This window comes from Mytilus trossulus, chromosome 10 (genome assembly GCF_036588685.1).
Source record: "Mytilus trossulus isolate FHL-02 chromosome 10, PNRI_Mtr1.1.1.hap1, whole genome shotgun sequence".
In the NCBI taxonomy this organism is placed as follows: Eukaryota; Metazoa; Mollusca; class Bivalvia; order Mytilida; family Mytilidae; genus Mytilus; species Mytilus trossulus.
In genome coordinates this window covers 51,048,419-51,065,086 of record NC_086382.1, presented here as the reverse complement: position 1 = coordinate 51,065,086, position 16,668 = coordinate 51,048,419, and the positions used below count along the sequence as shown (strand labels likewise).

Here is a 16,668-nt window from a genome sequence, read left to right as displayed (position 1 = left end):
AAATCAAACAGTGAAGTACATGGTTATGTGGTTTGCCGAACAATAGAGGTTGTTATGACGACATTATAGATATAAATAGAAAGTGAAAGTAAAATAAGAATCTAGTATAGTTAAAAGTGAAGGTTTATTAATAAAGGTTATTAACAATGTGGTTAGCTGCTATTCTTGCACATCTCTGTAGTTGTCCTCATGGAGGTTTTTAGTGGTAAAATTGTTAAGTAATAATTAGATTATATATGCTAGATAGATTTGGCAATATTTGAGGCTTATTTTTCATGTGTAGGCTTCCGACTATTAAAATAGGACAAATAATTCATTTTAAAACTGCATCAAATCATATTTGTTTAGACTGTCTTAATCATGATTTTAAAATGCATTTCTTTAAAAATACATTATATATTTTTAAAAAAATATCAGGGAAAAAAAAAAGTCCTGTGCAGCTATAAGGATAAGATAACCAATGAATTTATAGGCTAAAAATATCAAGAGGAGGGTGTCAAATATCTTTTATTATATCCTATACATGTACTTCAAATTCAGAAACTAAGGCATGCATTTATCTTTGCAATTCAGTCATTACTGGTTAATTAATGTGATTGAAAACATTTTGAGATGGAAAATCACTACTGGACTTAGGTATAGTCGCTATTATTATTGCGAAACTGATATTGTTGCATTGTTTGCATTAATTAATTCAATGCAAATAATTTCTGAATTTACAGTATGTGTTTTATTTATGTAAAAAGGAAGTCGTTTTGAATGAAGCACGGAAGCGCTTCATTCTAAAATGAGCTCACAGTCAACCCTTTAACAATACTATGATGTAACAAAAAGAAAATTCAATACTTATAATTAAAGTTTTTAGCTAGGATCATGAAAACACGATTTTTATCATTTTTTTTTTTAAATTTAACTGTGCACTTTATTGTGGAACCTCGTAACATTATGAATGATGTTAATAAAGTTGATTACGGAATAACACAAGATTGCAGTGTAGCCAATCAGAATAACGTATTATAATGAAACATACATCTAATGTAATTATTCTGTTTTAAATGTTAACTTACAATGTATAAATTCCAGACTTTTTGTGCAGCATGCAAGCAAACACATACCATTTTCTACATTCAACTGGAACTAATCTTAGATATGTCACACATTGGTCTGTTGACATGCACCAATGTATAGTCATCAATGTTCTTATGGGTTGTTGTTGTATGATGTCACACATAGAAATAAAACAGTCCATTAACTTACCCAATTTAATAGGGTCTTTCTTTGGCATAAATATGGGCAAGAGATCTTCTGGAATTTGTAGAATGGTCTGACCTTCACTTGTCGTTCCAACTTCAGGCTTTAATCCTTCACTGCTACCTTCTAAAATGAGAAAAAAATCTTTCCTTGTTTCATTAAAATCATAAAAATAAACTACTTATGTTAGGATTAGAGATGACAAAAAAATAACATTTTGGCTGTTTTTTTTATTAAAATTGTTATGAAGGCCTTCTGAATTATTTTCCCTATTCTTACATATATATATTCCCACCTAGTCATCTAAAAATATATTGATGTGCCAAGTCGTTTAATTTTTTCTGTTGAAGTGAGAATTTGTTTCTATATTTTGGGGTTAGTTTGTACGGCAATTTGTGACAGTAGTTGTTAGATATCTTTAAAGTCTATAATATGTTGATATAATCACACAGTTGAGTTTTACACTACACGGGCAAAACATCTGTATCATGGTAGATATAATTTGACAAATGACAACAGGTAATTCAATCAAAATTGTGTTCAACGCAGTTATTGACATAATCTTCCAGGGATAAAATCTAACAAAATTAATACTTCCAACTCATAACCACTACATCAAATGGTTGTAGGTGAACATCATCAACACATATCGCTAGTGAAGACATTAGACATGTTAGATTGATGATTGATTTCATCTTGTATGGTTGCTCATTTACTTAGCAGATTTGTAGTCTAAGGGAGATAACTCAATAACTCCTTCAACTAATTTACTGATTCTTATATATTGCAGCATTATATTGCTACTGAAAAATAGACAAAACAGAGCCAGAAGTGACATGAACTGTTTCCCTAAATTTTTCAAAATGTATTTATGTTTTCAATTGAGATTATGAAAAATAAAACCGAAAAGAACGATTCTAGATACTGTGGATTCATTTATTTTCGTGGGTACCAATTTTCATGGTTTGAGGAAAACTTACATATTTGTAGATATTTAATTTCGTGGTTTTGGCAAAGTCTACACTCATTCTTTTAGTAAACTTATAATTCGTTGAACATTTGAATTCTTGCTTCTCCTATACCCAAGAAATCCACGAAAATTGGTACCCAAAGAATATTAATGAATCCACATCACAGTACTATAAAAGAGTAGACAACCTAAAATGCCTGCTGAATCAAATATCTAACTAGAATGAGATTTTCATTTCTCATGAGATGCAAATTGTTTAACCTGCATTGCCAAAACTTGAAAGCAAAGACGATAGGGCAATATAGAAGTCTGTTTTCAAAAAAGTAAAGAAGAAAATTATCTAAACATAATTCAAGTCATCTGATCTTTGAACTTTCAACACATCATTGCATTCTATTATCAGTCAGAAGATACATGTGCCTCACTTGAATATCTTTTAATAATGTTTACATAATAAAATATCATTGAAAGTTTGTTTTTTTATACTTTTATAAAGAAATTTTGTTTCATACCTGGATTTATAATGGAGGAAACCATAGCTTGTGCTGATACTGCTTCTTCCCCTAAGTCATCAGTATCCTCTGTAAAAAGACAAAATAAATTTTTCTGCTAGAATAAATATGAAATTTATCAACTTGAAACTTATAATTTATAAGTTGATGCACACTATAAAAGTTTTCCATTGATCTTTCATGTAGGGAAATACACAATTAAATGTAAATTAACAAACATTTCAATATATATTCAATACTTTTATAAATATAAATGATAGATGTCTATGCACATGTAAAATACAGGTTTTGATCGTTGTTGGTGGCTGTCAGTGACCTATAGGTTGCTTATATCCCTGTATATTAGGATTCTGTTGGACAGTTTATCCATGTGTCAATGAAACCACATCTCCTCAATTTTATATTATATGTAATTTACCTCAACATATGATTTACAATCCTTCACTCGTAGTGAAAAAGACTTCAGATCCTTACCGTTAACATCATCATTTTCCAACTCAGATATTTCCATTCCCTCATCGTCTTCCTCAGCCTGTGGATTGGTTGAGGACCCTTCAGGAATAGCATCCTCGGTTCCTGTTACGTTGGCATTTTCACTTTCTATTGTCCCTGTTTCTATAAGGTAATTATCCTCCCCACTTATCACAGACTGTTGAACACTAGGGGTAATAATACTGCTGTTATCACATGACACTATTTGACCTTCATCAGTTGATATTAATTGGCTATCACCAGCTGATATAAGTGAATGTCCACCAGTGGATAATATTTGACCTTCACCACTATGTGATATGAGTGATCCTTCACTTGTGGACAATATCTGTGCACCACTGGTTGATATTATCTGACCATCACTAGTAGATATTATCTGCTGACCCTCAGCTGATGTCACAATCTGACCGGCAGTTGTAGAAATGATCTGTCCATTGCTAGTAGAAATTATCTGGGCATTAATTGTTGTTACACCTTGAGATGTTTTAGTTAATAGTGATGGTAGAGACTTGACTTGTTCTTGGAAGGCCTGAAAATTTTGCAGCCCCTACAAAGAAATAAAACATCTTCAATTATCTAAATATAATATAAAGAGATAAAAAAATATAAGGAAAGAAATTAATAAATTTACCAATGTAATTTATTTCCTTTTATATATGAAAGTCAGTGTCTTGTACTAAAGTGTACTGTAAATTCAGACTAATGTGATGTTTATATCATTGTGAAAACCGCGACAGGGTTATAATCTCAATAATTTCAATTCACATTTTTAACAGGAATTTTCTCAATATCACAAAAATTAAAGTAGCATTTTAGTCTTAAATTACTAAATCACAATAACAAATGCACGCAACAATTTCTGAATTTACAGTAATTTAAACATGACCACATAATATTACTGTAAAATTCAAAGTTGATACTGTAATTTCAGAAATTATTGCAAGATTTCTATTAATGTGAAGTATGTGACTGGGTTCAACCTTTAAAATCGCAGACAGTAATTAAGACTATATAAGTCAGAATAGTTGCAACATATGAGAGTTAATATCCAACAATCAAATAAAAGCTATTAACACATAGATATGTCTCCTCTGTGTGTTTCAATCACAAGATAAAATAATGCTTGATGCTGCAGACAGCAAACCTTCGTTTTCATCTAAGAGCTGCAATGCAGACAGGCTAAAGAAATAGATTCAAAATTCTGTTTACATCAATGATGTTTGTAAAGAGATAGTCAACAGGCTGTAGTTTACAGAGAGGGAAGATTCCGTTCTCCAAAAACCAAGAAACCATCAAAATATATGTTCTACTTAATATTGGTGTGGTCTAGATCTAGTCATTGAAGGCTTCATAGGAAAGAATTTACAGTACAGCATCTAAAAATCTTGATTAACTAAGTTGTAAATGTTAAATAAATTAAAGTTATGGCGTTTTTAATGTCAGAGATGCCAAAGTTTTTGGCAGAATAAAATATTAAGTGCATTGGTACATATAGTGCAATAGGACACAATGCTTCACAATTTTTCTTTTTAAGCAAACCTGGCCTACTTTTTAGCATATCTTTATGTAACATAATTTCTTTTTTAATCATTGATAAAAGCTTCTTCAATATCTGACCGACATAATATTTTTCTACACCTTTAACTGCAATCAGTCTTTTTTCAAAGGTTAACTTATCTTTTTTTATTCATTCTCTGCATCAAAATATCCCAAATCTGGATCAACATGCAAGTTGGACTACTTTTCAAGTTGTAAATCAATATGCCCTAATTGTTTCTTACACTCCAGTTCAATATATAAGTTACATTCAGTTAAAAACTCCTTGACCTTTGAGAATCCTTGTAATGTTATTCAGTTCTTGGGAAAATTATTAAAACAATCATAGGTTATCAACCATTGTTACATAATGTACTTGAAAAACATCTGATAAGAAGACCATCTTTTCCTGTAGGTATATTTACTAATAGGGAAAACTTATGTATATCTAAACACTGACATATTGTATAATACTCTTTAAAATAGAACAATACCAATCTAACATAAAAACCTACAGTAGGATTATTTGCTTTTGTTTGCTTTTAAAGGTCCAGTGACAAATTTTCTATTCAAATTTGTAACTTGAACAAATCAAATGATAAATAAACATGGAGAGTTGTCTCGTTGGCACTCGTATCACGTTTTTTTTTATATATCTATAATCATAAGGTAGGTTCCCCGTTATAAAAGTGTATCAACAATGATATAAGATGTACTTATAAAACTACTGTTAATTTATTTCTAATCAGTCAGCATTTTTGTGGTAATTTTGAAATGAACTGCTCAACTAATAAATAATTATAATTTTGTTATAAACAGTAGATTCGTTCTTAATCCTTTTGTATTATTATTAAGGATTTTTTTGGAGAGGAGGAAAAGCAAAAAAATGCAGAGCCATAATATAAATAATATAGAAAATCATTATCTTTATAGAGTTAAATGCTGTATCCTATTTGCTTAGTATGAAGTGTTCTACAGGCAAGTTACGGAGTAGTGCAATTTTAAAGAAACATTACTTAATTAAAAAGAAACAGTATCCTGCTTTTGAATAATAAAATTTCACATGAAGCTCCAGGTAAAGTATGAAATTATATAATCACCTGTATAGGAGCCATCATTAATGTTTGTCCATTAGCTCCTGGTATTAACACTGCTGGTATGGATGAGGTACTAGCCTGTCCTGGAGGAGGGTATCGTCTTGGCCGTCCTCGACCTCTCTTTGAACCTATAAAATATACAAATATGCAAAGAAATTATACAAAATTTAAAACAAGTTGTTTTGAGAGCCGACCCTAAGCCATTTTATTTCTGTCGTAAAATGAAAACTTAATAAAACTTGTGTCAATAGCAACATAAGGGGTGTCAATAAATTTAATCAATTGCCTAATACATCCCAATGATCACAATCGTGAATATGACAGCTGTTTTAAGTTAACTAGCAACACGTATAGTGAAATAAAAACTTCACAGCCGTTTTTTTCCAACCAAAACCAAGGGAAATAATCCAATCATTATGAATATGGGTAAATTCAGCCCATGGACAACTCAGACCATGGCAAGACGGAACGCACAACTCAAAATCATGGTGCAAAAAATTAAATGGTAAAAAAAAATGGAAATACCGACCTACCTACCCTATTTATTTTGATGATGTAACCTTAAGCAGACATATAATTTATTTTGGCCTTCATTGGAAACTTTCCAATATATTGAACATCAGAATTAATGTACATTTCTTTGGTAAGATGGTGGTACATAATCTTTCTTATCTATCACACTTGACTGATTTTGGTCAAACTTAAGTGTAAACATAGTATGCCTGTATTTGGAGATGCAAAGGCATAAGATGTTACCTGATGCTGGACTATAAGTGTAAACATATACCTGTATTTGGAGATGCGAAGGTGTAAGATGGGGGTACATAATCTTTCTTGTCTGTCACACTTGACTGATTCTGGTCAAACTTAAGTGTAAACATATAATACCTGTATTTGGAGATGCAAAGGTGTAAGATGGGGGTACATAATCTTTCTCATCTGTCACACTTGACTGATTTTGGTCCTGATTATCTTCATCACTATCTTCTAATTCATAATCTGTAAATACATAAATATATTGATATCTCATCTCAGCTTTTATATCTAGTATTCTTAAAAGAACATACTCTCACAAAATCACTATTTTTTAATCTTTAAAACATTTTTCCATGTTACATCTTCTTATATCCATATAATGAGAATAATTGAAAAAAAAACACACCTTAAGTCTATAGAAAAATTTTTACGCCATATGCAGAAATATTCAATATGATAAAGTTTTCAAATCTCAACAACTTGGAAAAGTTAAAATGATGTGGTATTAAGCTTCCTGTTAAAGATAAAGATATCAAGGTCCAGGAAAGGGCAGTGTTCCTTGATAGTATTAGCTTTATTTAACTTCAGTTCAGGAGGATAAATCTCTTTAGTGTACATACTGAAGTCGTCATTATTGAGAGCCAATAATATTATCTAAATATTTTTTAAAGTTTATAAAATTTTGAATCAGATGTCTTTCGATGGGTCTTTGAATATTTAAGTCATAAATTGTAACTCATTAAAATACAAAAACAGATCCACAATAAGTGGTGCACAGTAAGTCCCCAAGGGAATTTCGATAACTGACGATATATATGGATTCTCAATAGAAAACAACCAGATGCTCCGCAGGGCGTAGCTTTATACGACCGCAGAGGTTGAACCCTGAACAGTTGGGGCAAGTATGGACACAACATTCAAGCTGGAGTCCGCTCTAAATTTGGATTGTGATTAAATAGTAGACACAGCATAGGTTTCTGACACAGAATGAATGTATTCAAATGAACTTAAAATTTTTGTTTTCTCTTAGAGCAATTCACTATGCTGTTGAATATTAATCCTCTCAAAAAAATGTTTGAAGAAATTTTCTTTTTATTTATGAAATTTCAAATGAGAAAAATTGAACCCAATTTTTTAATCACATCCCCCTTTCCCTTATTCCAAAACTAATTTCAATTAAGATATTCTAATGGAGTTTGCAACAATTACTACTCATTTAAATACATCATAAAATATTAAGATGTAAAAAAACTGCTTGTTATCACTGAATGGTAAAGATTATTTAAATTTATCAGTTGGTAGTAAAAAGTGAATATACATTGTATATTGTATATAACGAAGATTTAAGTTGATTCTGGACAAAGAAAGATAACTCCAATAAAAAAAAATTCTTGCAGATATTTCTTGCTTACTTTACTGGACAAAGAAAGATAACTCTTAATTAAAAAAAAATTTGCTATTTCACAATATTGTGAAATAAGATATTTCTTGCCATTGCACAATACTGTGCAATTGAAAAGACTTGCTATTGCACAATACTTTATATAATAATTTTAGATCCTGATTTGGACCAACTTGAAAACTGGGCCCATAATCAAAAATCTAAGTACATGTTTAGATTCAGCATATCAAAGAGGCCCAAGAATTTGATTTTTGTTAAAATCAAACTTAGTTTAATTTTGGACCCTTTGCACTTTAATTTAGACCAATTTTAAAACTGGACCAAAAATTAAGAATCTACATACACAGTTAGATTTGGCATATCACAGAACCCCAATTATTCAATTTTTGATGAAATCAAACAATGTTTAATTTTGGACCTCGATTTGGGCCAACTTGAAAACTGGGCCAATAATCAAAAATCTAAGTACATTTTTAGATTCAGCATATCAAAAAACCCCAAGGTTTCAATTTTTGTTAAAATCAAACTAAGTTTAATTTTGGACCCTTTGGACCTTAATGTAGACCAATTTGAAAACAGGACCAAAAATTAAGAATCTACATACACAGTTAGATTCGGCATATTAAAGAACCCCAATTATTCAATTTTGATGAAATCAAACAAAGTTTAATTTTGGACCCTTTGGGCCCCTTTTTCCTTAACTGTTGGGACCAAAACTCCCAAAATCAATACCAACCTTCCTTTTATAGTCATAAACCTTGTGTTTAAATTTCATAGATTTCTATTTACTTATACTAACGCTATGGTGCGAAAACCAAGAAAAATGCTTATTTGGGTCCCTTTTTGGCCCCTAATTCCTAAACTGTTGGGACTGAAACTCCCAAAATCAATACCAACCTTCCTTTTGTGGTCATAAACATTGTGTTTAAATTTCATTGATTTCTATTTACTTTAACTAAAGTTATTGTGCGAAAACCAAGAATAATGCTTATTTGGGCCCTTTTTTTGCCCCTAATTCCTAAACTGTTGAAACCAAAACTCCCAAAATCAATCCCATCCTTTCTTTTGTGGTCATAAACCTTGTGTCAAAATTTCATAGATTTCTATTAACTTAAACTAAAGTTATAGTGCGAAAACCAAGAAAATGCTTATTTGGGCCCTTTTTGGCCCCTAATTCCTAAAATATTGGGACCAAAACTCCCAAAATCAATACCAGCCTTCCTTTTCTGGTCATAAACCTTGTGTTAAAATTTCATAGATTTCTATTCACTTTTACTAAAGTTAGAGTGCGAAAACTAAAAGTATTCGGACGACGACGACGACGACGACGACGACGATGCCAACGTGATAGCAATATACGACGAAAATTTTTTCAAAATTTGCAGTCGTATAAAAATGTTATCTAGTCAAAATTCAAGGGCAGTTAAACAATGTTAAAGTATCAAAGCAGGTCTAATTGACATACATCATACAACTATTTTTAATCTAAAGCATGACCACTACAAACTAAAGCATGACCACAGTTTTAATGATTGATGATACATAATATAAAATGTCTGTTTTCTTTCATTTAGTGACTTCTACCACTAAGTAATAATGTTGACTATCCTGTCACTGTTTGGTGTGAGCTTGCAAACTTAACTGTTATGTTTATTGTTATACCTTCTAATGTCTTTTTCTTCCTCGCCCTTCCACTCCTTCTTATTCCATCAGGTCCTTAAAAAAATAGGTAAAAACTTTTAAAAAATATGTTTTCAAATTAGTGTGGATTCATTTTTATTTGTGGTATACCAATTTTCGTGGGTTTCGTGGGTCACAGCAAACCATGAATTTAAGAATTCAACGAAGAATAATCCCAAAATGTGTATGGAGTCGGATGTTTATTCCCGGTTATGTTATGCAGTTTTAGTATAGCGTTGACTAGCGGTAAACATTGTAACATAACACATGTTTTTTATTGAAAGAATATACAAGTATTTTGATTAAATCTATAATAAATATATCAAATATCAGTAAAAATTAACTTTTTAAAATTGATTTAAACTGTTCATGGCAAAAAATTGCAAGTTGTTAATTACTGTGTCATAGTTTGGTTTATCAGTGATTAAAAATCAATAGGATTAAGTACAGGGATATTGCTCGTAGGTAATATTGTTTATGACAGGAACATTTATTTTCACACCTTATCCTTATATCACTGTTTATTATGTCTTGATTATGGTAATGAGCTTTCAATCATAAAGTTTGAATGCTTTAAAGAATTCAGACGAGACTTTATAAATTGTAAAAAAACAAATAATTAGTTGTCTCTGTTCATTATTGTAGCGAGGATTTTGACAATTCAAAACTTTTTCAATGAATTCGTTTTTTTTGTTTGTTTTATTATTGATCAAAAGGAGGTAATATGATGTCTTAAATCAAAAAGAAATCCACGAAATAACGTATCTAATTTTTTTGTTGATGTAATCAGCGATCCACGAAGTTACGTATACCACGAAACGTCTTTTTTTTCTCTATCCACGAAAATTGATACCCACTAAAATAAATGAATCCACAGTATCCAATTGAAATACACAAACAAACTGTTTACTGCAATAAAGTAATAGCAAGAGGGTAAAATATCTAAGTAGGGGTCACTAGCCTTTCATGCAATTAAGGTAAAGTAAAAGAATTAATTTATTTTGTTCACTTCAATTATGTATGCATTGCATTTTAAATAGAAGTTTTATCCCAGTCTTTACTATTAACAACAAGACTTTCATGTAGAGCCAAGGCAAGTAAAAATGTCGTCAGATCAAAAAAAAATAGTGAAGCCATGAAAATTTAAAGATATTTTATGACAGACAGATATTCAGTCTTTTAAATCATAATGTTTTTACAAGATGACTAATACATCTCAGTGATTCCTTCCTGACGAATCAAATATAAGATTATATTCCCTTGGGACTACTCATGCAAAACAAAATAAAATAAATTCTGCAAGTAGACAAACACTTTAGCAATAATAAAACTGCATTATTAAGCTGTCACAGTCCAATGCATACTTTTCATTGAACTACTTTGATTGAATTACCTTTCAAATTTAAGCAAATGATAATAGGCTGTATATATATATATATCTGGAAATTCTGGCATTTGTATATTGTAAATTCAGAATTATTGCAAGGTTTTTATCATTGTGAAAAATACAAGAGTTGAAAACGCAATAATTTAAACTCGCATTTTGAAATAATTTAATTTTGGATGAAACGCGTCTTCTGATTGGCTGACGTTATTTTGTTAAAAACTTGTTTAATTCATAGGAAATATTTAAGGAATGACTGTAAATTTTTTTCTGTCTATTCGAAATAACATAAAAAATTTGGTGCACACTGTTAAATAACCCGCTACGCACTTTATCAGTGTGCACCAAATTTTTTTATGTTATTTCTTCATAGACAGAAAAAATATTACAGTCATTCCTTAAATATTTTCTATGAATTAAACAAGTTTTTTCTCAAAATGGTAAAAAAATAAAATCGTATTTAAGTCTAAAATGACAAAATCGCAATAATTTCTGAATTTACAGTTATTTTTTAATGCTATATTTACAGTACATTTTTACTATGAAATGTATCTTATGCTATGATTTCACTATTCAGCAATAATGCATTGTACGTCAAGGCAAAGACACATGAATAATAAACACAGTATAAATGTACAAATAAAATGAGAAACCTGTGTTAGATAATTCCAGTAACCCCTCTACAGCATTAGCTTGGTCTATTTTATTAACCACTCGTTTGACCGGTTTTCCTTTAACTACTTCCTCGTTCTGACCAGCTGGTGGTTGGTAATCTTGGTCAGTTGGTTTCTTTGGGCGACCTCGCTTCTTTTTAGCTAAAATTTTTAAACAATAGAATGAATACAAACATATGTTATTCATAAAACAGAAGTAGGTGATACTATCAAATCATTTATATCTTTTTTTCCCTCAATTTCGGTAAACAATTAATGTTTAGTTGAAAAGGTGTTTCCAAACCTTTGCTACAGTTCACTGGACATTCGGCCAATGGACAATTATTATTTACTGGTACCTTCTGACCACTAGACAATCATTTTTGACTGGTGTGACAATCAATTTTCTATACATAAAATTTCTCAACAAGTATTTATCCTTCAAAAGTGAACTAGATGGGTTCATCTTTTATTATTTTATACATGTTTTTTTTCTTTAAAGATGTAAGGATAGTTTGTTCTGTATCAGGCAACACAATTACCTTGTGGAGGAACAACTTGATAAGCACAAAGTTGTCCTGTATCAGGATTACACAACACACTTACATTGTGGAGGAACAACTGGATAGACACAAAGTTGTCCTGTATCAGAATTACACAACACACTTACATTGTGGAGGAACGACTGGATAGACACAAAGTTGTCCTGTATCAGGATTACACAACACACTTACATTGTGGAGGAACGACTGGATAATTAGACACAAAGTTGTCCTGTATCAGGATTACACAACACACTTACATTGTGGAGGAACAACTGGATAGACACAAAGTTGTCCTGTATCAGGATTACACAACACACTTACATTGTGGAGGAACAACTGGATAGGCACAAAGTTGTCCTGTATCAGGATTACACAACACACTTACATTGTGGAGGAACAACTGGATAGGCACAAAGTTGTCCTGTATCAGAATTACACAACACACTTACATTGTGGAGGAACAACTGGATAGACACAAAGTTGTCCTGTATCAGGATTACACAACACACTTACATTGTGGAGGAACAACTGGATAAGCACAAAGTTATCCTGTATCAGGATTACACAACACACTTACATTGTGGAGGAACAACTGGATAGACACAAAGTTGTCCTGTATCAGGATTACACAACACACTTACATTGTGGAGGAACAACTGGATAGACACAAAGTTGTCCTGTATCAGGATTACACAACACACTTACATTGTGGAGGAACAACTGGATAAGCACAAAGTTATCCTGTATCAGGATTACACAACACACTTACATTGTGGAGGAACAACTGGATAGACACAAAGTTGTCCTGTATCAGGATTACACAACACACTTACATTGTGGAGGAACAACTGGATAGACACAAAGTTGTCCTGTATCAGGATTACACAACACACTTACATTGTGGAGGAACAACTGGATAGACACAAAGTTGTCCTGTATCAGGATTACACAACACACTTACATTGTAGAGGAACAACTGGATAAGCAAAAAGTTATCCTGTATCAGGATTACACAACACACTTACATTGTGGAGGAACAACTGGATAGACACAAAGTTGTCCTGTATCAGGATTACACAACACACTTACATTGTGGAGGAACAACTGGATAGACACAAAGTTGTCCTGTATCAGGATTACACAACACACTTACATTGTGGAGGAACAACTGGATAGGCACAAAGTTGTCCTGTATCAGGATTACACAACACACATACATTGTGGAGGAACAACTGGGTAGGCACAAAGTTGTCCTGTATCAGGATTACACAACACACTTATATTGTGGAGGAACAACTGGATAGACACAAAGTTGTCCTGTATCAGGATTACACAACACACTTACATTGTGGAGGAACAACTGGATAGGCACAAAGTTGTCCTGTATCAGGATTTTACAAAACACACTTACATTGTGGAGAAACAACTGGATAAGCACAAAGTTGTCCTGTATCAGGATTAAAAAACACACTTACATTGTGGAGGAACAACTGGATAGGCACAACGTTGTCCTGTATCAGGATTACACAACACACTTACATTGTGGAGGAACAACTGGATAAGCACAAAGTTATCCTGTATCAGGATTACACAACACACTTACATTGTGGAGGATTAACTGGATAGACACAAAGTTGTCCTGTATCAGGATTACACAACACACTTACATTGTGGAGGAACAACTGGATAGGCACAAAGTTGTCCTGTATCAGGATTTTACAAAACACACTTACATTGTGGAGGAACAACTGGATAAGCACAAAGTTGTCCTGTATCAGGATTAAAAAACACACTTACATTGTGCAGGAACAACTGGATAGGCACAACGTTGTCCTGTATCAGGATTACACAACACACTTACATTGTGGAGGAACAACTGGATAAGCACAAAGTTGTCCTGTATCAAGATTACACAACACACTTACATTGTGGAGGAACAACTGGATAGGCACAAAGTTGTCCTATATCAGGATTACAAAACACACTTACATTGTGGAGGAACAACTGGATAGGCACAACGTTGTCCTGTATCAGGATTACACAACACACTTACATTGTGGAGGAACAACTGGATAAGCACAAAATTGTCCTGTATCAGGATTACAAAACACACTTACATTGCGGAGGAACAACTGGATAGGCACAAAGTTGTCCTGTATCAGAATTACACAACACACTTACATTGCGGAGGAACAACTGGATAGGCACAAAGTTGTCCTGTATCAGGATTACACAACACACTTACATTGTGGAGGAACAACTGGATAGACACAAAGTTGTCCTGTATCAGGATTACACAACACACTTACATTGTGGAGGAACAACTGGATAGGCACAAAGTTGTCCTGTATCAGGAATACACAACACACTTACATTGTGGAGGAACAACTGGATAAGCACAAAGTTGTCCTGTATCAGGATTACACAACACACTTACATTGTGGAGGAACAACTGGATAGGCACAAAGTTGTCCTGTATCAGGATTACACAACACACTTACATTGTGGAGGAACAACTGGATAAGCAGAAAGTTGTCCTGTATCAGGATAACAAAACACACTTACATTGTGGAGGAACAACTGGATAGGCAGAAAGTTGTCCTGTATCAGGATTACACAACACACTTACATTGTGGAGGAACAACTGGATAGGCACAAAGTTGTCCTGTATCAGGATTACACAACACACTTACATTGTGGAGGAACAACTGGATAGGCACAAAGTTGTCCTGTATCAGGATTACACAGCACACTTACATTGTGGAGGAACAACTGGATAGGCACAAAGTTGTCCTGTATCAGGATTACACAACACACTTACATTGTGGAGGAACAACTGGATAGGCACAAAGTTGTCCTGTATCAGGATTACACAACACACTTACATTGTGGAGGAACAACTGGATAGGCACAAAGTTGTCCTGTATCAGGATTACACAACACACTTACATTGTGGAGGAACAACTGGATAGGCACAAAGTTGTCCTGTATCAGGATTACACAACACACTTACATTGTGGAGGAACAACTAGATAGGCACAAAGTTGTCCTGTATCAGGATTTTACAAAACACACTTACATTGTGGAGGAACAACTGGATAAGCACAAAGTTGTCCTGTATCAGGATTAAAAAACACACTTACATTGTGGAGGAACAACTGGATAGGCACAACGTTGTCCTGTATCAGGATTACACAACACACTTACATTGTGGAGGAACAACTGGATAAGCACAAAGTTGTCCTGTATCAGGATTACACAACACACTTACATTGTGGAGGAACAACTGGATAGACACAAAGTTGTCCTGTATCAGGATTACACAACACACTTACATTGTGGAGGAACAACTGGATAAGCACAAAGTTATCCTGTATCAGGATTACACAACACACTTACATTGTGGAGGATTAACTGGATAGACACAAAGTTGTCCTGTATCAGGATTACACAACACACTTACATTGTGGATGAACAACTGGATAGGCACAAAGTTGTCCTGTATCAGGATTTTACAAAACACACTTACATTGTGGAGGAACAACTGGATAAGCACAAAGTTGTCCTGTATCAGGATTAAAAAACACACTTACATTGTGCAGGAACAACTGGATAGGCACAACGTTGTCCTGTATCAGGATTACACAACACACTTACATTGTGGAGGAACAACTGGATAAGCACAAAGTTGTCCTGTATCAAGATTACACAACACACTTACATTGTGGAGGAACAACTGGATAGGCACAAAGTTGTCCTGTATCAGGATTACAAAACACACTTACATTGTGGAGGAACAACTGGATAGGCACAACGTTATCCTGTATCAGGATTACACAACACACTTACATTGTGGAGGAACAACTGGATAAGCACAAAATTGTCCTGTATCAGGATTACAAAACACACTTACATTGCGGAGGAACAACTGGATAGGCACAAAGTTGTCCTGTATCAGAATTACACAACACACTTACATTGCGGAGGAACAACTGGATAGGCACAAAGTTGTCCTGTATCAGGATTACACAACACACTTACATTGTGGAGGAACAACTGGATAGACACAAAGTTGTCCTGTATCAGGATTACACAACACACTTACATTGTGGAGGAACAACTGGATAGGAACAAAGTTGTCCTGTATCAGGAATACACAACACACTTACATTGTGGAGGAACAACTGGATAGACACAAAGTTGTCCTGTATCAGGATTACACAACACACTTACATTGTGGAGGAACAACTGGATAGGCACAAAGTTGTCCTGTATCAGGATTACACAACACACTTACATTGTGGAGGAACAACTGGATAAGCAGAAAGTTGTCCTGTATCAGGATAACAAAACACACTTACATTGTGGAGGAACAACTGGATAGGCACAA

At 33.2% G+C, this 16,668-nt stretch overlaps 1 protein-coding gene across 1 annotated transcript in view; it reads right to left on the bottom strand.

The window, feature by feature from the left end:
- LOC134687992 (uncharacterized) overlaps window positions 1–16,668 on the bottom strand; it is a 119,591-nt gene that overhangs the window by 96,185 nt on the left and 6,738 nt on the right. Inside the window, exons 5-11 of the mRNA XM_063548458.1 lie at window positions 11,734–11,895; window positions 9,679–9,732; window positions 6,747–6,857; window positions 5,862–5,986; window positions 3,208–3,772; window positions 2,734–2,802; window positions 1,258–1,377 (exon numbers count right to left, since the gene is read on the bottom strand). Of these exons, the coding sequence (XP_063404528.1) occupies window positions 1,258–1,377; window positions 2,734–2,802; window positions 3,208–3,772; window positions 5,862–5,986; window positions 6,747–6,857; window positions 9,679–9,732; window positions 11,734–11,895 (1,206 nt within the window). The remainder of the gene's footprint in view (window positions 1–1,257; window positions 1,378–2,733; window positions 2,803–3,207; window positions 3,773–5,861; window positions 5,987–6,746; window positions 6,858–9,678; window positions 9,733–11,733; window positions 11,896–16,668) is intronic.